The sequence below is a fragment of the Dysidea avara genome, chromosome 4 (assembly GCF_963678975.1).
Source record: "Dysidea avara chromosome 4, odDysAvar1.4, whole genome shotgun sequence".
Taxonomy (NCBI): Eukaryota; Metazoa; Porifera; class Demospongiae; order Dictyoceratida; family Dysideidae; genus Dysidea; species Dysidea avara.
The window spans coordinates 47,111,706-47,139,591 of NC_089275.1; the positions used below are offsets into that span (position 1 = coordinate 47,111,706).

Consider the following 27,886-nt stretch of genomic DNA (forward strand, 5'->3'; position numbering starts at 1 on the left):
GCTGAAATGACGCCAAACAGTGAAAAAATGAAGCCTGTAGCCTTAGCCATTATCGAGTTACACTTGTCTGAAGGCATCAGTCAGTCAGTTACTAGAAAATTCAATTGAATATTTATTTATTTATTTATTTTTAATTATCATAGCAACTTGTTGAAAACATTTCGGGTTGATCTGAAGGCTTGTTTGGGCTTAGGTTTACCTAGCTAATACTGTCTCATCGTCATCAGGAAAAAGTGTGGCTGGTTTTTGGGTGATGTTTTTTCATGGGCTATGCCCAAACCTTTGTGATTCCTACTATACAGTACTATCGTACTGTATGATTACTAATCACACAAAATTTTAGTGATATTAATAAACTCTATCACATTTACGCAAATGATGAAATTTAATATTTACCTTACTGTGCTTATAAAAACTTACTAGATGTGTCGCTAGACTAGCAACGTTCTGTACACCCCATCTACATACACTGGTACACTGCTTTAGAGTCTTGAAAAGTAGTCTTGTCTGGCCAAATCTATTTTATCAATTACAGATTATAAGTGTTCAATCAAAAATCGATAAACATCACCTCAAAAAATAATAAAGTCTGACCATGCGAGACTGTTTATGTTGGTGTCCACGTTAAACAGGTTCCAGTGTAATACGGGTACCTTGGGACCAACCATTAGTGTCCTGATTATAAAGGTATAATCTTTACCTTTATAAAGATGTCGTGACTTTTCTAAGGTCTCATCACGTACTGTGTAGATGTCACACATTAACATGATGATGTACTACATGTTGTCGTCTGTTGTAAGCCAGCACAGAGCAGCAGGTTTTGCCATAGATGTGTGGGGCACAGTACAAGAATTTTTCAACATCATTTAACAAAGAATTCACTGTGCCTTTAATGCACATATTACATGTATGTATAATCTAAGTCATGTGTGTAGTAGAGTATATGTAAACTTTGTGTGTGCACTTCAGATGCCACGCCTTAGTCCTGCACCAGAAGAAATTTGACTCACAAGTATTCAGAGCTTTTAGTATACACAGCCAACACAGGTGGTCCATAACCTTGTAATAATGGCATATACTAGGTCTACAGTATATACTAAACCCACTGATATTTATACTTCTTGATTCACAACATGTACACAACTCACATATTTGTAGCATCATGCAATATTACTCAACACTCCTACGCATTCTGTATTGCTACACTTATTTTGTAACAGTTAGTGATTTACCAGTTATTTGATACATTGCTACAGCCATGCTAATCCAGCAATATATTGTTATCACCTGTGTATTGCATATACTAGGTCTACAGTATATACTAAACCCACTGATATTTACACTTCTTGATTCACAACATGTACACAACTCACATATTTGTAGCATCATGCAATATTACTCAACACTCCTACGCATTCTGTATTGCTACACTTGTTTTGTAACAGTTAGTGATTTACCAGTTATTTGATACATTGCTACAGCCATGCTAATCCAGCAATATAATGTTATCACCTGTATAGAGCTGTATGTGTATTGCTTTACAATCCTTAATAGTTCAGGATAACAACTAGTGGCTGTTTTCCACATAACATTAATAAGCTGTTTAATATGGGGGTAAGGAAGAGATTGAAGAGTGTCGGATTTTCATTACCAAATACAGGCTGTATGTAGTTCAGGAAGTAAACATTTTTGAATTTTTTTGTGCCAAAGACAACATTTATATAGGACTTGAAAATGGCAATTCACATTCCTCGACTGTATATTACAAACTACTGTGTGTACCTTGAGGATCAATATCCACACATTTACGTAAATAAACACCTCCATATTGCAGTACACAGCAAGTAGTTCATGGCAGTTCCATGAACAGTGTTACCATTCCAACTACTTCAGGGTAACTCATGGTAACTGGTGGCTGCTTTCCTCATAACATCTACGTTGATAATAGCAGGAGATATGTGGGGGATGTCCTTAACAAATTTGTAGTTTTTAAGAGGAAAAGCACTGAGAACATAGTGATGTCAGTTTGACGAATAGTGTTTGTATAAAGTAGTTTATTGTTGTTGGGTTTTGTAATGCTTAAGGACTATAAGCACCTCTATAATTTGAAGTGAACTTTTACAGTTCCAACAGGCAATTTCGACTAATATTGTACTCGCCAAAAAGCTTATATAATAGTTAGACACCAAGACCAAGGGAACTAAGCGATTTAGTAACCCTGATGGCCTGAGGTTGTAGCGTCCCGAGGGCAGCGAGGGTGCTACTAAGGGCCAGAGGGGTTACTAAATCGCTTAGTTCCCGTTGGTCGCGGTGTCTAACTTATTTAGACTATGGTTTAAAGTACATACCTTTATAGCCAGAGCATTAGGGTGGGGTGAAAGAGCAATGCAGAACAGCAGAATGGTTTCTTCCTGAAGTCCTTACAGCGCCCACAAAAATAATTATTCGACTGGTAACCAGAGTAACAGCTAGAGCTATAGTAGATATGCCGCTTAGTCTACTATTTCTCCAGAATTATTTGCAGAACACGGAGAAGAATTGTATTACAGTATTATCAAGTACTCCAGTGTACCTTTCGTGTTATAATTATTTTTCACGTACAAAATTGCCTGAGGGCGGGTTACTAAATGAACATGTGTAGGTAACTAAATGAGCATGTCAGGTGACTAAGTGATTAGTAACCCTCTAAATGAGTTATATCATAGTCTAAATTAAAATTAGTTATTTTGAAACCATCACTTGAAGACAATTCAAACAACTAAACTATTACCATGTTTCAAAATGTTCAAATAATCGCTGATGATTTCCGGAAGAACATAGAAAAACACCTAACCTCAACTGAACTGAAGACCCTTTCCCTGGTTGTTGTGTTGTTGTTTTTGTTCAAAGTTAATAAGCATTTCCACCTAAAGGATGAAGGTATTACAAAAAACTACTGTACGTGAATTGTCTGCATCCACACAGATCTGTTTCACCCAGTTATCTTGTTACACATAGCATCATGCCTGCCATTACAATAATTGCATTTGACCATGTTTAGAATTCAGTGAAGTACCAGGTGTCACTCTGACCTACCAAAAACATACGCTCACTCTAGAATAAAGCCCCTATGTGTTTGATGGCCTGCGTTGGAAAGAAATAATAACAAAGCCTGAGGTTTGATTTGAGTAACACTGTACATAGTTTAAAATTGTGATTGGCCCCATTCAAGGTTCACTGCTTATACCACAAGTTTTACATTAGTATCTCTGGAGAAGGTGTGTAATGCAGCACATTTGGTCTTCATTGTCTGATGACACATTGCTCTCAAGTTACTAATGGAGTACTCATAATGATTACTAGTCTTGTTGTATTATATTACATCTTTCATGTTGCTGTGATGACACTCATCTACAACTTCTTTGGTGATGGAATGGAGAAGGTGTAGGTTGAAGGCATGGTCTTCATCAGCTTGTAAAGTTTCTCAATTCCTTGTTTCTTGACCAAGTGTATCCACCTGTGTTTATGATGTGTTGTTAGTATATACAAGATGTAGGTTCTCCCTTTTGTGTATTTGTATACCCTTCAGTGCCTTCTATACAGTATCTGTACAATTTTTAATGGCTGTGTGCGGGCATGCATGTGCTCACACATCACTGGTCTTCCCAACTGCGCTCATAATACCTGGGGTAGTAACAGTAGAATGTCCAATGGTAATCTTGTATAATTACAGGTTTTTTGCAATTGAATTCGTCGCCTTTGCAATTGAATTCGTCCCGTTTGCAATTGAATTCGTCAGTATTGTAATTGAATTCGTCCCGTTTGCAATTGAATTCGTCGGTTTTGCAATAGAATTCGTCGCGTTTGCATTACAATTCGTCATAAACAAAATGGCTCCAAGAAACCAACCCGTTCATTAAGAGATGAACTATTTATGCCTTGGAGAGTTACACTTGAGACACTAGAAGGTAATTGAAGCTGGTAGTACGCGAAGTTGATAGCTGTCTGACAAGTTAATTAGCTTGCTCGTGAGTGACCACACCCATCGCGAATAACAGTAGAGTTTGGAATGTTGCTGGGGAGGCTGTAGAGGAAGAATTATTGCCTTATAAAGAGTTGTTTACTACTGTTGTACTTGAACAAGTTCTTGTAGCAGCTGCTACATCATGTTTTCGTGTTTGCTCCAGCTGCCATTCTTGTTACGGATGAATTTAACTGCAAAACCGATGAATTCAATTGCAAAACCGACGAATTCAATTGCAAACGGGACGAACTCAATTGCAAAGCCGACGAATTCAATTGCAAACGGGACGAATTCAATTGCAAACGGGACGAATTCAATTGCAAAAGCGACGAACTCAATTGCAAACGGGACGAATTCAATTGCAAAGTCGCCGAATTCAATTGCAAAAACCTGTAAAATAGTACGACTTAGTGTTTCTCTAACCCCTCCTCAAGATGTGGTACTGTAAATTAATCACCAGGGGATTTCCCTATGTTGTACTACTAGACCCTGAGTGGTGTCCCATTGATCACTGGCAGATGTGACACAGCTGCCAGGCTACTGTATGTTTGTGTGCATAGCTGATGTGCAGGACTATTGGCCCCCACTTTAGTAGATTGACTGGATATAATATGCTAAAGTAATTTTTCTTTTTTGAACAAATCCATCAAATGTTCAACCAACGACTTTGGTCACTACTGAGAAGGTTTTCTTCCATTCGGGCATACAACTACACAGCCAGTTGTGTGATTCTTTGTTTATTAATTTTATGCAAAATTTCACCAAATCATTGAACCCTCTAGTCCTACAAATTCAACTTCTACATAATAAAGATGTGTGTAATGACTGGACACCTTGTAAGGACGTTGATAGTTAGTTGAGATATTACTGGTAATATCACTCTAAAGGAATGTTCCGTTGATATTACAAACAACTACAAAGTGATCACAACCACATACACCAGCCAAGAATGACATTTCTCATGCTACCACTAGCTCTGATAGTTAAGGGTTACCATTATTTTATCCTGTCTGGCTGCCTTACACATGACTACACACCCACAACACTTTCTGTATATGTCAATTATACAGTAGTTCCTGTATCGATTGTGTTGTACATTGTTTTGTGGTGATGCTTGTGAGATGAATAGACAGTGAAATCAGTTGTGAATCCATGTGCTTCATTAATAATTTGACAATGAAGTTGACCTGGAAAGAATTTATCGCCTCAAGTTACTACCTCAATTCCAGACTGTTTAAGACTATCTTTAAGTGTCCGTATTGGAGCACTAAAAGCAGTACGTGGAGTCTAAATGTATACGCACTGGGACCAAACCGTAGTGAGGTTGTGGTCTAAATGTATGTACAGTGGAACCTATTAATGTCAACACTTGAAAATAAGGACACCTGCATAATCAAAAAGCATCTCTTATCATGTGAACTGACCTTGATAAATCATGTTACTTCTGATTGGTCACAAGTTGTTCATAATACACAGGTTTAACTGATACAAATGGGACTGTGGAGACATGGACACTTGCATATTTCAGAGTGTCAGATTCCCTTTTAATATTAAGTTTAGAATTATATATTGAATTTTCCACATCTGTGTTGCTCACCAGGATATTTGATAAGGCAATATGGACCATTATGAACACAAAATGACCCACACACCTCATGGCTTCTGCTCCATTTTTCTCAGCACTGATTCAGTCTTGTCACTAATCTACTTCAAATCTGAGCAGATTGGCGCAGTGGTATACTAGTAGTAGTAAATGTCAGAGTTTGGCTCACAGTATAAATACTTACCAAATACCCTGTTGCTCAGGATTTTCAGTAATCAGTTGTTACAACTCTCCTCAAAGTGATATTGGTGTTTACTGTAATGGGCCAGTGACAACAGGTGATGTGGATATAAACTATATCCCATCACACAACAGGTCATGTCTCAGTATCAAAAAGAACATCTGTATTCTGTAACTTGACCAATGTAAATAAATTTTTTTAAAAGACGAAGTGCATGGTCATAGTGTAATGATGTAGAAAGTTATATTGGCAGAATAGATGATATGCACAGTTTATTACTCGAACGAAAAATGATCAATTAAGCGTAAACAGCACAAAACTCTATAGTAACTTAAAAGTGGAAGTCCCATACAAAAGTATGGGAAGCAAATGCAGCTCGAGCAATAACTCACCACTCGAGCTAAGGACAGGCCATCTTGCTTGCCATACACTTCTTCCGTTTGTTTACGCTTAATTGATCATTTTTCGTTTGAGTAATAAACTGTGCATATCGTCTATTTGATCATGTCAGCTAATGTTTCACAGGGCTGGTCATGTTTTTTACTGTTTATGTTTATTTCCCCCTTAGGGAGGATGGTGGTGGTGGAGTCACCTGATCTCAGAAGCAATACTACTCATCATAGTTGTTGCCGGATACCACACCTTCTATCGTAGCCAATTAGAAGCACACCTGGCTGCTGTGGTAACCAAGACACTACAAGAGATGGACAAGCTACCAAGACGAAACAGTCACTATGGTAACCATGGAGTTGGTGTGCAAAATCAGCAGCAACAGAATAAAGATTCAATTGTAAGCACATGTGGTGCTTATTGTGGTATAGTAGTATTTCTTAATTCTCAATATAATATTATGCTTTATTATAATGGACTCTTGTTGCACATAGAAATGTTTTAAGGCTGTACACCATTAGATGTTGAGTTCTGGGATTGTAAATTGTGTCAGGAGTCGTTAAACACTACAACATGTGCCTGGCATTGCTTATGGGGTCCTGATTGTGTTTATAATTTAGAAGTGTTTGTAGTCTCTCTATGAAAGTGTTTGTGTCCCTAATTTGGGAATGTTTCCTATATATAGCTTTCATCAATACTGTATATTTTATTATTTAGATGAAATTTTCAATAAAATTAATGTGATATTTATTTATACTAGTGTTGTTTTAGTACAGCAAATTCATTTTAGTTTAGTTCTAGTTCTAGTACCCCAATTCTGCCAGAAGGTTTTAGTTAGTTTTAGTTCTAGTATCCCAATTCCACCGAAGTTTTAGTTAGTATTAGTTCTGGTACCCCATATTTCTGTAATTTTAGTTAGTATTAGTTCTGGTGTTAGATATCTTCGTATATACTAACCTTGGTAGCACCCCCTAGACTTCCAGAAACTTTAGATTTGGTGTTTTGATGTTCAGCACTATTTCCACTTACCATTGTGCACAAATGAACAAAAGCTCTAATAGAACTGAGCTTAAATAACCTAAATAGGCAAAATTAATGCTGAATAGCAATGTTTCAGAGGAGGTTGGACACAATACAAGCACTTCTGAAATTTATTTCTGTTAATTGCATAATTCTAATATATGACGAGGAGTAAGTGATAGAAGAAATGTTTAGCAATATCCCTACTACATGTTACCTTGTGCTTCTTAAGATGAACAGCAAATTCTTATTGCAAGGTGGGTGTGCGAGTTTCTAATTCTCTTTTCGATTCTCTGTAAGGCCAAACTAGCAGCATCCGCTCTTCTTTTTCAATACTCTGAGAGGCTTTGTTAGCATGCACATTGCTTTCTTCGACAATCATTGTGTTTAAATACATGTACACAGGGCGTCCCTATAGTATTACACATGGATTCCACCCAGCGAATGCTTACACATGTGATCCTGTAGATTTCAAGAGCAATTTACGTGCCTGGAGTAGTGGGGTTGAATGGGGTTGACCGGCGGAATAGACTAAACTTGAAGTGCACTCTCGAATGGTACTTGTGAAAACTTTTGTGAATGCTTGGTTAAACTTTCAATACAAAATGTATGCACTCACATGTGCATGTCCAACCTCCTCTGACAATGTTTATGGTAGCATTTGCAGGCACCACCATCTTCAAAGAAAAGTGTAAAGTGGTTATAGTGTACAATACCCTTTTATGTAGGATTGCTTGAGAAACCTTTTAGTTAGTTCTAGTTCTTGAACTAAAAGTTTTAAAGGTTTTGGTTTAGTTCTAGTTTTTGAACCAAAACTTGAAAGAATTTTAGTTTAGTTCTAGTGTACTAGAACTAGAATTAAATTGCTGTACTAAAACTAGATTTAGTTCTAGTTCCTTAGAACTAAAACAACACTAATTTATACTATGAAATATCATGGTGGTTATAATAATACAGCACAAAGTCATTTTCTTATACAACACTATTTAATTTCTCCCAACTAATACATGTCCCTCTTGTTGTCTTTCAGGATGTCGTTCAGCGCAAAAAGAAGCCATGCAAGTTGAAGCAGCCGTATCAGTGAATCAGCAACAATTTATATTTCATCAGTTCCTTTCATGTATTTATAATTGTACAATTCCCTATAATATGTATTATGTACAGTGAAATATTTGAAATGACGTTACACTCTATACAACAGTAACTGCATAGGCAATGGAAATGGACTTGGGGGAATTATGAACAAAATTGGTAGACTAAAGTGTTGAGCATAATACCAGCATGATGGGCACAATTTTTTGGGTATCAGTGAAACTGGAACCACTCTGCATGATTCAGATTGGGATAGTCTAACAAAACAGGCAAGCACAGTAAAAATCTAGTTTTACAACTTGTGAAGATTGAGATACTCTAATAGAACAGTCACCACATGTTATAGTGTGATGGCTAAAACTACGTATAATTGTAAAATTACTGATGTTACAGTGAAACCTGTGTACTATGGACACCTTGGGACCAACCAACAATATTATTATCGTGTCCTGTAGCTGATTTTCTAGATCAGTACCAAGGGATTCTTTGGGACTTTAGCAAAGCATGTACTGCCCTCATTTTTTTCAATAGTGAAAAGGTGATGGTATGGTTTGTTTGTGAGCATGTATAAAAGTGATAATTATTTGAGTAAAGTTTGTGAACACATGTAATAGCCTACTCCCACTATTGAGAGATTTGCTCTACTGTAGTTGGGCTGAGAAGGCAGAAAGTAGGAACATTAATAGGTGATTGAAGCTACTATTAGTAATACACTGATAACACTACCCAATAAGTAAAATTGCCAACTACTCTAATAGAACAATCATTAAAGCAACATTTTGAGGTTCCATTGTAACAAAGAATACAACACTACTGGCCATTAATTTATCTATGAAGAACAGCTGAAATTTCCAGTCTAATTTTTCCATGAAACCACTATGAAAATGTATTTCATAGTTTGCATTTTTCATTGTTTGAAGAGTGAAGACTCATGATCATCTCTGCTAAATCTGTGTAATGCGTACCACACAAAACAGCCAAGCTGTGAAAAAATGGTGCGGCCTTAAAAAGCCTGGGTGAAAAAAGTTGTGAAATCAAAGGTGGTGGCCAAGAAATGGCTGCAATGATGTTAATGATAATTTACAAGTCTACAGTACACACTAATAATAATTGAGAGATGAACTTGTTTGCTTGCAACAACACACAACTTACACAGCACTCCCACGCAATCTATTAATTTTTATTATAACTGTTTGTAACAGTTATGATCACATGATAACCAGTAACTTTATACATTGTTAAGGTATACAATATCACCTGTCTATGTGTGAAATATTAATGTGTGTATTGTGTTACAATATTTAACAGTTCAGGATAACATTTTTTGGTGGCTAGAAGATATGCACACAGGGGGACACATGATCACACTCACATGTTATTTGATCATTTTCATGAGTATGTTCTTCTGTTGTTGTAGCTCAACAATCTCATCTTGAGAGCTGACAGCATAACATTTATGCTGGAATAAGCACTGAAACATGATCCCAGACAATAACATACAACCTCACACAATGTACACTAATAGAACAGTCAACATAGTGTGCTACCCTACATGACCAACACGGAGGTACTTTACTACAGTTAAATAGAGTGACCAATTGTAGGAATGTGCTTAAAAGCAATGTTCAAAAGTATAAGAAACCAGCGATATAATTATTTAATGACAGTTAATAATGTCAGTTATAGAGCACTTTGGTTCTACAGCTTCATAGATTCAGCCTGGTTTCTCCTAGTACCATCTATTTTTTTTACACTCCCACAATTTGTGTGCTACTATATTGACATAACCACAGTGAAAAGAGTATGTTACGGTCCCAACACATCCTCTGCTCCCAACACATCCTCTGTTCTAGTAAACCAATCAAATTGATGTCTCGTGCTACTTGCATCTAACAACCCATCTCTAGGGGAGGTGATGAAATTGCAACCCATCAGTATTATCATTCCGTCTACTCCTCACCAGAGACACAAAGGTGGAATTCTTCAGTGAGGAAAATATTAAACCTACGATATCTAAATGACGGCTTCTTTCGAACAAAATGGATACAACTTAGTGTAGCAGCACATAGCAACAAAAATTGTAACCGGATTTGACAAAACCTTAGACTGCTTCACTCTGCTTGTAACTTCACCACTCAGTAAGATATTGACTTACGTACAATTTTCACACAATTCTTTCATTGCATTATGTGCACTAAAAGGTCAAAGTGATTCATAGCTTACTCCTACATCAAGTTATGGTCCCTTAAGCCACAAATCTGGATGTGTGTGGAAGCTTGGTTTTGTCAAATCCAGTCACAAATTAATGATCAGTACAAACTGTGCAGATCGAAACATGGCGAAATCTGTATAGCAATAGTGAGTAGACTGGTAATGAGCACATAATCAGTACAGTGCTAATTCTTGGTACCAAGATGTTGCTAATTATATTGTTGTATTCTCTTCTTCTCAAACATTGTCTTCATCACACATTAAATATGGGCAATGGACTTTAAGATGTCAGTAAAGCTCTACCTTATGAAGGGTCCGTTTGACGACCCAATCCCAGTATGTTTTGATGTCAGTGTTACTTGAATCTAAACCTGATCAGTAACAGTGAACAACATTATGCACAAGATGGACGACATTACATCTGCTGGTTGTGACAGGGTCACTGCCAGAGATACAAATTCCCATCCCATATGAGAAACTGAGCAACCGCTCATTAATAGTGAAGATTTGCACAAGCCTCATACTAATCAGTATCTGAGGTATATAGCATTTTATTTAAGTAAACTATAAACCTAATACATACTGTAAAATGTGACCAGGCCCATGAAATAGGGAATGTGGGCACAAACTACACAACGGGTCATATCTCAGTATTGGAATAGAATATCTACAATCTGTAGCTGGCATTATAAAGCCAATTAAATGAGTAATACGTGCTGAAAATTTCATGGCCATAGCTTAATGGCATCAAAAGTTATGAGCCATAAAAGCTTGAAATATTAGCCCGGGCAAACTTTATGTGCCCACATACCCAATTTTCGCAGACCCGGTTACATACCATCTATCTCTACACTATCTTATGAAGCTAGACTTCAAGAACTAGATTTACACTCACTTTTTTGTAGACGACAAAGAGGAGACCTAATTGAAGTGTTTAAGATACTAAACTCATGCTATCAAATTGACCCAAAAGATATCTTTACATTACAACAAGACAGTGCTACCAGGGGCCATCAAATGAAACTTTTAAAACAAAGAATTAGCAGAAGCATTGGTCAACACCTTTTCAATAATCCAACAATGGATTGAATTACTTGACAAAGTAGTTCTGGCAAAACAATATCTTCTTTCATTCAAACACTCACTAGACCAATATTGGAGAGAAACTGGACATGGACATTGTCAAAGGACTTTGGCCTATTAATCAATTTTGTATTTTAATTGTCCATTAAATAATAATAATAATAATATATAATGTGCATTACAAACATATGTTACATTTTTGTGTTTTGTTTTCATTATTGTAATCAGTTATATACTCTATTACTGGTGTGCGAGTGTGTTAACACTGAATGTCATGGAGTGTATGCACTATGACAAGTTGTGGTGGGTGGCTTGAAGCACTGTCAAATCATTTTAAGAGCAATGGCCCATTGTTAGATTTCATAGTGTCATTGTAATCTTATGGACACTTTTAAATAGCGTCCTGATTTCATCCTGACTTTTCTGATGTCTATCCGCCACATCACATACTGTGTAGATGTCACACATTAACATGCATGATGTACTACGTGCTGTCATCTGTTGTCAGCCAGCAGGTTTTAATATATACGTGTGGGACACAGTGCAAGAATTTGTCATTATCTTTTAGCAAAGAATTTCACTGTGCTTTCACATACGTCACTGTAATATGTAAATGTAAGCCTTCAATGTGTATAGTAGAGTATATGTGCATAAACTTTCTGCGTTGCCCCAGTAAACAAATTGGCTCTCAAGAGTTTATAAAAGGTAAGAGCTTTTGGTAGTACACAGCCAACACTGGTGATCCAGTGTTTGACTGGGAAGGCATATATAACCTTAATAATGCCAGTTGGTGGCTGTTTTTCTTTATAGTGTGTGTATGTGTGATACAGGTAGTAATGCTGGGTCTACAGTGTATACTAAACCCACTGATATTAGCACTTCTTGATTTACAACATTACACACAACTCACATATTTGTAGCATTATACAGTACTACTCAACACTCCTATGCATTTCGCATTAATATAATTGTTTTGTAACAGTTAGTGATTTGCCAGTTATTTGATACATTGTTAAAGCCATGCTAATCCAGCGATATAACATTATCACCTGTATAGAGCTGTATGTGTATTGCTTTGTAATCCTTAATAGTTCAGGATAACAACTAGTGGCTGTTTTCCGCATAACATTAATAAGCTGTTGAATAATTTTTATGGGGAAAGGTAGAGATTGAAGTGTGTGGGATAATCATTACCAAATATATACAGGCTGTACGTACTTCAGGAAGTAAAGATTTTTGGGAATTCTTTTGTGCCAAAGGCAACATTTATGTAGGACTTGAAAATAGAAATTCACAATACCTAACTGTATATTACAAACTACTGTGATATTGGGGTTCCTAGAGTTCCTATGGACATGTACACATGAAATTGACAAGGAGAAAACATCCTGACTGCCTGGCAGGCTCCTGTAAGCGTTCAAGTGGTAATTGGATGGCTGTAGGTTAAAGCTGCACAGGCCCAGTCACGTATTTTTTCTCCTTTCTCCACCTTTTCAAACACACTGCTTTATGTAACAACTTTAAACAGGCTGTAGACCTTCAGCAATTGTGCTGTAAAGCCTTAATAAATAAATAAATAAACACAGTACACCTCCATATTGAAATAGTTAATGGCAGTTCCATGTTTTACTGGACAGTGTTACCATCCCAACTACTTCAGGGTAACCCACAGTAAACTGGTGGCTGCTTTCCTCATAACATCTATAAGCTTGTTTGATGATCATGGCAGGAGATGTGTGGGAATCTTCCCGAACAAATTTGTACCTTTGAAGAGGAAAAGCATAGAACATAGTGATGTCAGTTTGATGAATAGTGTTTGTATGAAGTAGAGTTCAACATTGTTCATGACTATCAGCACCTCCATAATTTGGAGTGAACTTTCATAGTCCCAACAGGAAACTTCTGCTTGTATATTTACAAACTTGTACACACCAAAAAATGCTATCCATCTATTCTTAGCTTATTTTGATACTATCACTTGAAGACTATTCAAATTTGAAAACTTAAAAGCTAAAACAAATGTTTAAGAACACACCTAGCCTCAACCAAAGTGTTTCCTGGTTCTATCCCTGACTGTTTTGTTTTGTTTGTTCAAAGTTTAAGTATTTATTTTACCACCTGAAGGATGAAGGTACTAAAAGAAGCTATTGTACGTACATGAATTGTCTGCATCCATACAAGTCTGTTTCACCTAGGACTATCCATTACACATTGCATCATGCCTGGCATTGCAATAATTGCATTTGACCATGTTTAGAATTTAGTGAAATATTGAGTGTGACAGTGAACCTACCAAAAATGTATGTATGCTCACGGTCTCTACATGTATGATGGCCTGCATTAGAAAGGAAATGAAAAAAAAACTGAGGTTTTATTTGAGAAACACTGCACGCAGTTTCTAGCCATCATATCTCATGAAAAGAACATTACAAGTCAATAATGTTGGTATCCACTTTATAGCAATAGTTTCCCATTAATATGTATTCCAAGTACATGTACAGTACATATGTGTGACATTCTTCTGATAATATTATTGACTACTAAACCATCACATGAAGTTTCCAGAAAGTTGAATATAAACATTTCCATCACAAAGTGGCTACTTTCCTACAAGCAGATGCATACACTAACAGTGTTTGTATGTTAGTTATTAATCAAAATTGTCATTCAAGGCTCACTGCTTATCACAAATTCCACATTGGTATCTCTGGAGAATGGTGTAACGCAGCACAGTTGGTCTTCTTTGTCTGACGACACATTACTCTCAAGTTACTAATGGATACTTGTAATGGTTACTAGTCTTGTAGTATTATATTACATCATTTGTGTTGCTGTAATGACACTCATCTACAACTTATTTGGTGATGGAATGGAGTAGGTGTGGGCTATAGGCATGGTTTTCACCACCTTGTAAAGTTTCTCAATTCCTTTTATCTTGACCAACCTGTGTTCATGATGTGTTGTTATTGTATACATGACGTAGGTTCTGCCTTTTGTGTATATCTGTATGCCCTTCAGTGCCTTCTATACAATATCTGTACAGTTTTTAATGACTGTGTGTAAGCATGCATGCACGAATGTGTGTGTGCATGTGTGCGTGTGTGTGCATGCATGTACCCGCTCACACATCTCTGGTCTTCCCTGCAGTGCTCATAATACCTGGGGTAGTAACAGTAGAATGTCCAGTCATCTTGTATAGTTAATATAGTAGTATTTAGTGTTTCTCTAACCCCCTCCTCAAGACATGGTACTATAATTACATATTATGAATTAATCACCAGAGGGATTTCCCTGTGCTAGACTACTGGAACCTGAGTAGAGTCCCATTGATCACTGAGTGATAATGTTCATGTGACACAGCTGCCCATGCAGGCTATGTTAGTGTGCATAGCTGATGTGGAGGACTATTGGCCCCCACTTTAGCTGACTGATTGGATATGATATAATACAAGTGTTCAACCAACAACTTTGGTCACTACTGGAAAAATGTAGTCCATTCAGACTTACAACTACACAGCCAGTTGTATGATTCTTTATTTGTTAACTTTATGCAAAACTTCACCAAATTATTGAACCCTCTAGTCCTACAAATTCCACTTGTATGTAATAAAGGTGTGTGCAATTTGTAAGGACGTTGATAGTTAGTGAGATATTACTGGTAATATCTCTCTAAAGGAATGTTCCATTGACATTACAAACAGCTACAAAATGTTCAAAACCAATTGCACTAGCAAAGAATGACATTTCTCATGTTACCACTATAGTTCTGATAGTTAAGGGCTACCATCACTTTAAGCTGATAAATTATCCTGTCTGGCAGCCTTACACATGACTACACACCTGTAACACTCGCTGTATAATAATTGTGTCAATTATACAGTATAGTTCCTGTATTGATTGTATTGTACATTGTTTTGTGGTGATGCTTGTGAGATGAATAGACAGTGAAATCAGTTGTGAATCCATGTGCTTCATTAATAATTTGACAGTGTCAGAAAGGAATCATCACACCTCAATTCCAGACTGTCCTTCAGTGTCTGTATTAGAGTAGTATCCTGGAGTTTAAATGTGTGTGCTTGCTGGGACCATAGACAATGTCCTTATTAGTGAGGTTGTGATCTAAATATATGTACAGTGGAACCTGTAAACATTGACACTTGAAAATCAGGACACCTGCACAATCAAAAAAGCATCTCTTATCATGTGAACTGACCTTGATAAATCACATCACTTCTGATTGGTCATGAGGTGTTTATAATACGCAGGTATAACTAATACAAATGGGACCATGGAGGCATGGATACTTCTAGGGTTTAGAATTATAAATTGAATTTGCCTTATCTGTCTTGCAGTATTTGATATGGCAATATGGCGCTCCATTGGCCAGTTATGAACACAAAATGATGCACACGCTTCATGGCTTCTGCACCACTTTTTCTCAGCACTAATTCAGTTTTGTCACTAATATACTTGAGCTGATTGTCCTAGTGGTATACTAGTAGTAGTAGATGTTCCAGTTTGGCTCAGAATATAAAAACATACCAAATACCGAGTTGCTCAGGATTTTCAGTAATCAGTTGTTACAACTCTGAAACTGATTTTAGTGTTTACTAGTCTCTATTATGTACATTAAGCTTGTTGTTGTGCCTGTGAAACAGGCACCACACCTTCATTAGTTGTTGCTGGGTACCACATCTTCTATCGTAGCCAATTAGAAGCACACCTGGCTGCTGTGGTAACCAAGACACTACAAGAAATAGACAAGCTACCGAGAAGAAATAGTTACTAATGGTAACCATGGAGATGGTGTGCAAAATCAGCAGCAACAGAATAAAGATTCAATTGTAAGCACATGTGGTGTTTATTGTGGTGTAATATCAATCGCAGTTTGTAATTCTTACTTGTCAATAGGACACCATCTCGTGTATGAAGGGTGTACACTGTTACATTGCCAACTCTGGGTGTACAATGATAAACATGGGTAAAGGCTTGCGAAACTCTCTAATATAACACACACCTTTGCATAACCTTTGCCTGCGCATTATGGTTTGCTTAGCCATGCTGTACTGTGATGTTATGTACTCTGTGTGTGTGTACATGCATTACTGTTTTAATTATAACCGTAATTTTACTTTTATAGGAAAAGATCTTGAAGGCAACTACCAATGGCTCTTGAACTTTCATTTTAATACTATGTGTACAAATGTAATTTAATTATGTGTCACGTGATCTCACATGATGATCATTAATTCATACTATTATTTTGTGGGTTGGGGGAAGGGCTGATTAGGGGTGGGTGGCACAATGTCTGATAGTGCTGTTCAACCAGCTGATGATGTAGCTATATCTAGATACTCATGTCTGTATGTTCAACAGCAGATGAACACTAATAACTGGTTTTTTTTTCTTTTTTTTAAAGGCGCCGGTTTCAGCTAACTATCCTACCTGAACTTTTCTATTCAAAGAGTACTGAATAGCTGTGTTTAGTTGGATTGAGGTCTGGAAGGTTTTGTGATTATTTCCCGCCTTCATCTTTATTAACAATCGCGGAATGTAAATTCCGTGCATGGATCTGTAATCTATGCATTCTGTTAACATCCGTCCTACCAAGAAACCTTACAAGCATTAGAAAAGAGAAAGAAGTTAACCTCACAAGTATTCTTCCAAGATGGTAAATTGAATATTTAATCACATGTGTGTTAGTGTGTGTGTGTGTGTCAGTCAGTCAGTCAGTCAGTCAGTCAGTCAGTCAGTCAGTCAGTCAGTCAGTCAGTCAGTCAGTCAGTCAGTCAGTCAGTCAGTCAGTCAGTCAGTCAGTCAGTCAGTCAGTCAGTCAGTCAGTGTGTGTGTGTGTGTGTGTGTGTGTGTGTGTGTGTGTGTGTGTGTGTGTGTGTGTGTGTGTGTGTGTGTGTGTGTGTGTGAGTGAGTGAGTGAGTGAGTGAGTGAGTGTGTGAGTGAGTGAGTGAGTGAGTGAGTGAGTGAGTGAGTGAGTGAGTGAGTGAGTGAGTGAGTGAGTGAGTGAGTGAGTGAGTGAGTGAGTGAGTGAGTCAGCGAGTCAGTGAGTGACATGAGAGTGAAAGAGAAGGGACGAGCAAGATTGCTAGCTAGTATGTGAGAGTGTGTAGTTAACTGCAGGGAATTCCCCTGATTATGTTGTGTATACGCTGATTACGGCCTTGATCTAGCTTGGAAAGTGTAAAACGTCTTCTTTTGTAATGTACCGGTATCAAGGCTTTATCCAGGGTTGATTATGTTGTTAATTGAAAATTGTGGCTTTAAAAATTCAAGTAACTAAAATTTTCCAGTCTATGTCATTATCAATTCAAATATTATTTTGATGTTTAAGTGACCACTGTATGGATTAGAGGTTATTCGGAGCTTGAAATGTGTTTGCCTATAAGCAATGTCCTTTTACCCATACAAATTGTATTGGGAATATAGTGCTTTTTATTAATTAAATTGCCAGGGGTAAACAGCACAAATATAGATTTTTAATGCTAAACCAGATAATATTAGGTAGCTGATAACTTTTGAGGCTACCCGGCAGCATCAGTATATTCACTGCTGTGCTATGTTGCCTTATATTTACCTTCCCATATGTCTCCAATACATTTTTTCTCTCTTGAATTATAGCCTCATGACCATCCAATGAGATGTTAAGTCCAACCAATTAGGGACTGTAAATTATGTCAGGAGTACCACAAGACATACCTGGCATTGTTTATGGGGTCCTGATTGTGGTAATAATATAGTAGTCTCTATGTAAGTGTTTGTGTCTCTAATTTGGACATGTTTCTAATTATGTAGCTTTCATCAATATTCTGTGTTTAATTTTTGGATAAGATTTTTCAATAATGTGATATTTATTTATACCTAATAATACAGCCCGAAGTCGTTTATGTAACAGCATGTTTGTAATGATACGTGTCCCTCATGATAACAAAATTGTTACTTGTTGTCCTTCAGGAAGTTGTGATCAGTGCAAAAAGAAGCCAGCCATATCAGTGAACCAGCAACAATTTGTATTTCATTAATCCCTCTCATTAACAGTTAATGTATTTAATATACTGTACAATTCCCTAAAATATTCTATGCAGTTATGCATATTGTATGTATTATGTATAGTGAAATGTTTGCATAGAGGCAGTGGAAATGGAAACTCCCTCCCTCGTAGCAATTATAATGGCCACAATTTTTGTACATTGGGTATTAGGGATGCCACGATAGTCGTGACATATGACATGTCGTGACATAAAGCTTCATGATATGATATGACATAGGCTTCTTTATGTCGTGACATAAATATCTCCTAATAATGCACACTTTTCCATTCATTTTGATCAAATTTGATAGAATAAATATGAGAAAAATTGACAAATAAGTATGAGCAATGTTGGTTGTCGATATCATAATTAATATTACTGATGTTTAAGTTGATATTTTTGCATGTTTAAATCAAAATAACTATACAGTTTCATAAATAACAGTTTCAGTTGTGAAACATTAATTATGTCGTGACATATGACATGTCGTGACATAAACCTCTATGACATGTGACATAAAAATTTCTATGTCGGGGCATCCCTATTGGGTATCAGACTCTGCAATTTGCATGATACAGTTTGGGATAGTCTAATAAAGCAGGCAATTTAAAAAAAAGCAATCAGATTTACAAGTACAACTACTTGTGAAGGAAATAAGTGGCTCAAGGTTTAGTACTCTAATAGAACAGTCACTGCATGTTCAATCAATAGAAAACTTTAGCGATTTATAGTATAGAGCACATGTACATATAATAGCCTACTCTCACTATTGAAAGATTTGCCGGCTCCATCTTATAGTTGGGCTGAGATGGTTGATTTGTGCAGAAATTAGGGATTTTTGAAAACATTAGAACAATGTTATGTTTGATGGACAATTGTAATACACTGATAATTGAAGCAAAACATCTATTGTGAACCCCTAGCCTGGAGACTACCCAAGTACTGAAACTGCCAACTACTCTAATAGAACAATCATTAAAGCAAAATTTCAGAGGTTCCATTATAACAAAGCTACTGGCCATTAATTTTATCTATGAAGAGCAGCTGAAATTCCAGTCAATTTATTTCATGAAACAACAATGAAAATGTATTTCATAGTTTGCATTTTTCATTGTTGAAAATCCATCAATTGTGACACTAATGGAGTACTTGTAATGGCTGATAGTCTTGTAGTATTACATCAGTTTACTAGTCAACATGGTGTGGTGTTGGCTGTGATGACACTCATATATGACTGTGTTGGGTACAATGGAATGGAGAAGATGTGGGCGGTAGATGTGACCTCAATCACCAGCTTGTATGCACTCAATTGTTTTGTTTCTTGTTCTAGTGTACCACCCATGTTTGCTTTATGCAGACTCTACCTTTTGCCCTTCAGAGTCTAACTATACTTGTGGCAATCTACTAAATTGGGTTCATTGAATTGAAATAGTTAGTTTGCTTGATCAATCACAATCATGAAGTTAATGGGTTCTTATTATCATGGCTATCTGTTCATGGAGGCATACACCATATGGGGAAGTGTCTTTGGACCACTCCTGTTTCTAGTGCATGTCAAATTGTCAATGATATGTTCTCCCTGATGCATGGTAACCTGTTGCAGTTTGTTGATGATACAATTAACTCTAATTTTGTTATTATGAAAAAGTTGAGAAGCAATTACGTACCTCATATCCTATACAGCTCATTCAAAGCACAGAGTAAAAATGTACACAGCAAGAATAATGTGGTTCTCTTCCAAGCAAAACAAGAGTAAGTAAAATTAATTATCCTCCATTATGATTGACAACTTTAATAGGAATCATCAACTGTTTATTATCAGAGGAATGATGAGGTGCACGTGTCTGATGTGTACATGTGCTGCAATAATTATTACTATTCATACCTTTGCAATCACTTAAACTGATAACGCGGTCTCCATTGCTACATTTTATTAGAGTGCAATATAATGATAAATTTTCTATATTATAGGTATTTAGGCAACAATAATAAACAAATTAGTGTAATGCGACTAATTCTATTTGGAATGAGCAAATTTCAATTACTTTAACTAAACTGCAATCTTTATCAGCTTACAACAGGGTGCTCTATAACTGTCATTATATGATTATATCACTGGTTTCTCATTGTGTTTTTGAACATTAATTGCTTTTAAGTATATGGTATATATACTCCAATTCCTACAATTGATTACTCTATTTAGCTATTGTTGTCACATAGGGTAGCATACTATGTTGACTGTTCTATGCACATTAACTTTAAATATATTTATGTTCAGTGCTTCTTCCAGCATAAAGTTTATGCCATCAGCTCCCACTGTCACCAAGATGAGATTGTTGATCTACGACAACAGAAGAAACATGCTCATGAAAATTATATAATTTGTTGGTGTGATCATGTGTCCCCCTGTGTGCCATGTGTAATTACCATTGGTTGAATGATACCATCAATCCATCAATTGAAGGAGCTCTCCACATTAATAAAAACACCTTCAAAGTGGCCTCTCCCTCAACCTATAGTACGTATCTATAGCATAAACTACTATCTTGTTTCCTCACACCTCTAGGTTGAACTGGCTGAAGACCAGCTGTACTCTTACAAATAGCATGAATGTCCTGTCACACCATGCTAGTTCTGTCATTTAGCTTGAATAGATTCTCCTATTTTTACGCTCTGGTACCATACTTTGTGTTCTACTAAATGTTTCTGTGTTCAATATTAATATTTCTGCTGATCTCGATGGTTTTGTGAAAAAAGTATGTTATATTTATCAATAAGTGGTCCCAATACATCCTCTGCATTCTAGAACCAATCAAGTTGATGTCTCCTAGCATAGCAGTACTTGCATCTAACAACCCATCTCTAATCAAATTCCATTTTGTCAACCCAACAGTATTATCATTCCATCTACTCCTCATGCACCAAATACACAACAATTACATAACCAGTAAACTGAGACACAAAAGTGCAATAGTTTAGTGGGAGACAATTGAACCTATGACATCTACATGACGGCTTTTTTCAAGCAAAAGGGATAAAACTCAGTTTAGCACACAACAACAAATGATCAGACCAAACCTGTGCAAATCGAAACATGGTGACATCTGTACAGCAATAGCTGGCACATGAGCACATAATCACTGAGTACAGTGCCAATTCTTGGTACTGGGATGCTGCTAATTATACTGTTGTATTCTCTTCTTCTCGAACATCAGTAACAGTAAACACCGTCATGCACAAGATGGACAGCATTATTTCTACAATAATCCTGGTAGTGACAGGGTCACTGCTATAGATAAAAATTCCCATCCCGTATGAGAACTGGGCAACCACTGATTAATAGTGAAGATTTGCACAAGGAAACTCGTACAGTATCTGAGGAATAATAGTTCTTTCAAGTAAACTATAAACCTGTATATATAGGTGCATTACTAGCTAACAAACATGATTTTACATTTGTGTTTTTCTATATAATATTATACTGCATTATATATATCAGTTATAGCTCTATGTTTAGCTATATGTATACTCTATACTGGCATATGAGTGTGTTAACACTGAATGTCATGGAGTGCATGCACTATGACAAGTTGTGGTGGGTGGGGCTTGAAGCACTGTCAAATTACTCAAATGATTGGAACACATATCAACAGATATTATCGAAGTTTCAGACTTGTTCTTGACTATAGACTGAAGATATATGTACAATTAATAAATACCTTAGGATTAAGGAAGAAAATCCATCCATCCTGGAGGAAGACTGAGTGTGGCCCCGACTAGACATTGGGTGACCTGCAGTTCGATTCCTGGGGTTGGAGGGATTTTTTTCCTTACTTTGGCCCCTTTTCTGTTACACCTTTCCAGCTACTGTATAAGTCATTAAGTCTAAGTCCTTGAAACTAGGTTAGGTAATCCTAAGGCTGCAGCACATGTTGTTGTAGACCTTCAGTGCTGGTCACTGTAAAGTGTTAATAATAATAATAATAATAATAATATTTTTATGTTTGTACAGAGTCTGAGCACACCAGCAGGGCTAACTGCACTGTAAAATGATAAATAAATCTTGTTAAGTAGAGAATTGCTTATTAGTATATAGACCGGCATAATTATAAGACATCATAATTACGTACAACTGGCACTGGTTATAGTTTCTAAGCGTGCTTTGAATGTTAAGCTAAGAAGCGTTGAATCTATTTAACAACTGTATTCAGTCCCTGTTCAATATTTGGTAGCAGCACACAGCAAGTACTTGGCATGCAATTTTGTTGTTAAACACTGATCCAGTACTTATAGCTAGCATAAGATCACATATACAATGATTCAGCTACTAACTATACCAGCCGATCCTGTTGAACCAACTGTATTGAAGCAAATATTTTAATTCCCACTATAAAAGTTGCATGTCCTCACCATCCCCTACCTGTATTAGCTACCTGATATTGTGGTGGCCAATTGTTGGATTTTATAGTGTCATTGTAATTATATGGACACCTTTAAATAGTGTCCTGATTATCTTGACTTTTCTGATGTCTATCCATCACATCACATACTGTGTAGATGTCACACATTAACATGATGATGTACTACATGTTGTCATCTGTTGTAAGCCAGCAGGCCAGGTTTTGCCATAGATGTGTGGGACATGGTGCACAAATTTGTCAACATCTTTTAGCAAAAAATTTCACTGTGCCTTCACGTATGTCACTGTAATATGTAAATGTAAGTCTGCGATGTGTATAGTAGAGTAGCAGAGTATGTCTTTCTGCATTGTCCCAGTAAACAAATTGGCTCTCAAGAGTTTATAAAAAGTAAGAGCTTTGGTAGTACCCAGCCAACACTGGTGATCCAGTGTTTGACTGGGAAGGATAACCTTGTTATAATGGCAGTTGATGGCTGTTGTTCTTTACAGTGTGTGTGTGTGTGTGTGTGTGTGTGTGTGTGTGTGTGTGTGTGTGTGTGTGTGTGTGTGTGTGTGTGTGTGTGTGTGTGTGTGTGTGTGTGTGTGTGTGTGTGTGTGTGTGTGTGTGTGTGTGTGTGTGTGTGTGTGTGTGTGTGTGTGTGATACAGGTAGTGTGTGTATATACTAGATCTACAGTGTATACTAAACCCACTGATATTTGTACTTCTTGATTTACAACATTACACACAACTCACATATTTGTAGAATTATGCAAAACCACTCAACACTCCTATGCATTTCATATTGATATACTAGTTTTGTAACAGTTGGTGATTTACCAGTTATTTGATACATTGCTAAAGCCATGCAAATCCAGCGATATAACGTTATCACCTCTATAGAGCTGTATGTGTATTGTTTATAATCCTTAATAGTTCAGGAAAACAACTAGTGGCTGGCTTAATATGGGGAAGAGGTAGAGATTGAAGTGTGTGGGGTATTCATTACCAAATATATACAGGCTGTACGTAATTCAGGAAGTAAATATTTTTGGGAATTCTTTTGTGCCAAAGGCAACATTTATGTAGGACTTGAGATAGTTATTCACATTGCCTGACTGTATATTACAAACTACTATGTGTACCTTGAGGATCAATATCCACATGTTTATGTAAATGAACTGGGGTACTTTGAGATAATAAGTCACTCTCTAGAGTTCCTATGGATACATACGCATGAAATTGACAAGGAGAAAACATCCTGACTGCCTGGCAGATATCTGTAAGTGTTCAAGTGGTAATTGGATGGCTGCTGGCAGGTTCAGGTCCAGTCATGTATTTTTTCTCCTTTCTCCACCTTTTCAAACACACTGCTTTATGTAACAACTTTAAACAGGCTGTAGACTTTCAGCAATTGTGCTGTAAAGCCTTAATAAATAAATAAACACAGTACACCTCCATATTGAAGTAGTTAATGGCAGTTCCATGTTTTACATGGACAGTGTTACCATCCCAACTACTTCAGGGTAACCCATGGTGACTGGTGGCTGCTTTCCTCATAACATCTATAAGCTTGTTTGATGATAATAGCAGGAGGTATGTGGGGGATGTTCCCAAACAAATGTGTAGAGAGGAAAAGCATTGAGAACATAGTGATGTCAGTTTGACGAATAGTGTTTGTATAAGTAGTTCAACATTATACATGACTAAATAAAAGCTCCTCCATAATTTGGAGTGAACTTTTATAGTCCCAACAGGCAACTTCTGCTTGTATATTTACATGATTACAAACTTGTACACACCAAAAAAGCTTTCCATCTATTCTTAGCTTATTTTGATACTATCACTTGAATACTATTCAATTTCGAAAATTTAAAAGCTAAAACAAATGTTTAAGAAAACACCTAACCCAAACTGAAGTGAAGACCCAAACTAGTCTTAGTTTCCTGGTTCTATCCCTGACTGTTTTGTTTGTTCAAAGTATAAGTTATTTTACCACCTGAAGGATGAAGGTATTAAACGTACGTGAATTGTCTGCATCCATACAGGTCTGTTTCACCTAGGACTATCAAGTTACACATTGCATCATGCCTGGCATTGCAATAATTACATTTGACCATGTTTAGATTTAGTGAAATACCGAGCGTGACTCTTGACCTACCAAAAATCTATGGATGCTCACAGTCTCTACATATTTGATGGCCTGCATTGGAAAGGAAATGAAAAAAAAAACTGAGGTTTTATTTGAGAAACACTGCACGCAGTTTCTAGCCATCATATCTCATGAAAAGAACATTACAAGTCAATAATGTTGGTATCCACTTTATAGCAATAGTTTCCCATTAATATGTATTCCAAGTACATGTACAGTACATATGTGTGACATTCTTCTGATAATATTATTGACTACTAAACCATCACATGAAGTTTCCAGAAAGTTGAATATAAACATTTCCATCACAAAGTGGCTACTTTCCTACAAGCAGATGCATACACTAACAGTGTTTGTATGTTAGTTATCAATCAAAATTGTTATTCAAGGCTCACTGCTTATCACATTGGTATCTCTGGAGAATGGTGTAACGCAGCACAGTTGGTCTTCTTTGTCTGTTGACACATTACTCTCAAGTTACTATTAAAGGAGTACTCATAATGGTTACTAGTCTTGTAGTATTATATTACATCATTTGTGTTGCTGTGATGACACTCATCTACAACTTATTTGGTGATGGAATGGAGTAGGTGTGGGCTATAGGCATGGTTTTCACCACCTTGTAAAGTTTCTCAATTCCTTTTATCTTGACCAACCTGTGTTCATGATGTGTTGTTATTATATACATGACGTAGGTTCTGTCTTTTGTGTATATCTGTATGCCCTTCAGTGCCTTCTATACAGTATATGTACAGTTTTTAATGACTGTGTGTATGCATGCACATGCTCAAGCTCTTCCTGCTGTGCTCATAATACCTGGGGTAGTAGCTAACAGTAGTATTTAGTGTTTCTCTAACCCCCTCCTCAAAACATGGTACTATAATTATGTATTATGAATTAATCACCAGAGGGATTTCCCTATGCTAGACTACTGGAACCTGAGTAGTGCCCCATTGATCACTGAGTGATAATGTTCATGTGACACAGCTGCCCATGCAGGCTATGTTTGTGTGCATAGCTGATGTGGAGGACTATTGGCCCCCACTTTAGCTGACTAGTTGGATATAATATGAGTAATTTCCATCAAATGTTTAACCAACAACTTTGGTCACTACTGAGAAGGTTTTCTTCCATTCAGGCATACAACTACACAGCTAGTTGTGTGATTCTTTGTTCATTAATTTTATGCAAAACTTCACCAAATTATTGAACTCTCTAGTCCTACAAATTCCACTTGTACGTAACAAAGATGTGTGCACCTTGTAAGGACGTTGATAGTTAGTGAGATATTACTGGTAATATCGCTCTATAGTAATGTTCTATCGATGTTACAAACAGCTACAAAATGTTCTAAACCAATTGCACTAGCAAAGAATGACATTTCTCATGTTACCACTAGTTCTGATAGTTAAGGGCCTCCATTAAGGTGATCCTGTCTGGCAGCCTTGCACTGACTACACACCCACAACACTTTCTGTATAATAATTGTGTCAATTATACAGTAGTTCCTGTATTGATTGTATTGTACAATGTGATGTTTGTGAGATAAATAGACACTGAAATCAGTTGTGAATCCATGTGCTTCATTAATAATTTGACAGTGTCTGAAAGGAATCATCACACCTCAATTCCAGACTGTCCTTCAGTGTCTGTATTAGAGCAGTATCCTGGAGTTTAAATGTGTGTGCACTGGGACCATAGACAATGTCCTTATTAGTGAAGTTGTGGTCTAAATGTATGTACAGTGGAACCTGACACTTGAAAATCAGGACACCTGCATAATCAAAAAAGCATCTCTTATCATGCAAACTGACCTTGATAAATCACATCACTTCTGATTGGTCATGAGGTGTTCATAATACGCAGGTTTAACTAATACAAATACGGACTTCTAGGGTTTAGAATTATAATTATAAATTGAATTTTCCTTATCTGTCTTGCTCACCAGGGTATTTGATAAGGCAATATCACTCACCAATATGGCACTCCATTCAGGGTGGCCAGTTATGAAATGCCACAATGATCATTGCACACACTTCATGGCTTCTGCACCATTTTTTCTCATCACTAATTCAGTTTTGTCACTAATATATTTCATACTTGAGCAGATTGTCCTAGTGGTATACTAGTAGTAGTAGATGTTCCAGTTTGGCTCACAGTATAAATACTTACCAAATACCCAGTTGCTCAGGATTTTCAGTAATCAGTTGTTACAATTCTGAAACTGATTTTAGTGTTTACTAGTCTCTATTATGTACATTAAGGTTGTTATTGTGCCTGTGACAACAGGAACCACACCTTCATTAGTTGTTGCCAGGTACCACATCTTCTATCATAGCTAATTAGAAGCACACATGGCTGCTGTGGTAAACACACTACAAGAGATGCACATGTGGTGTTTATTGTGGTGTAATATCAATCTCAGTTTGTAATTCTTACTTGTCAATAGGACACCATCTCGTGTATGAAGGGTGTACACTGTTACATTGCCAACTTTGGATGTACAATGATAAACATGGGTAAAGGCTTGCAAAACTCTCTAATATAACACACACCTTCGCATAGCCTTTACCTGCGCATTGTGGCTTGCTTTGCCATGCTGTACTGTGATGTTATGTACTCTGTGTGTGTGCGTGTGTGTGTGATCGGGGGTGAGTGAGTGAGTGAGTGAGTGAGTGAGTGAGTGAGTGAGTGAGTGAGTGAGTGAGTG

At 36.8% G+C, this 27,886-nt stretch overlaps 1 protein-coding gene across 4 annotated transcripts in view; it reads left to right on the plus strand.

Moving 5' to 3' along the window:
• The window catches only part of LOC136252496 (SUN domain-containing ossification factor-like), a 45,670-nt gene extending 37,269 nt beyond the window's left edge, over positions 1 to 8,401 (plus strand). For all 4 annotated transcript variants that reach the window (XM_066044937.1, XM_066044938.1, XM_066044940.1 and 1 more), the window contains 2 exons: positions 6,356 to 6,577; positions 8,228 to 8,401. In XM_066044937.1, the coding sequence (XP_065901009.1) occupies positions 6,356 to 6,577; positions 8,228 to 8,281 (276 nt within the window). In that variant the 3' untranslated portion in view covers positions 8,282 to 8,401. The remainder of the gene's footprint in view (positions 1 to 6,355; positions 6,578 to 8,227) is intronic.
• Positions 8,402 to 27,886: the final 19,485 nt, after the last annotated feature.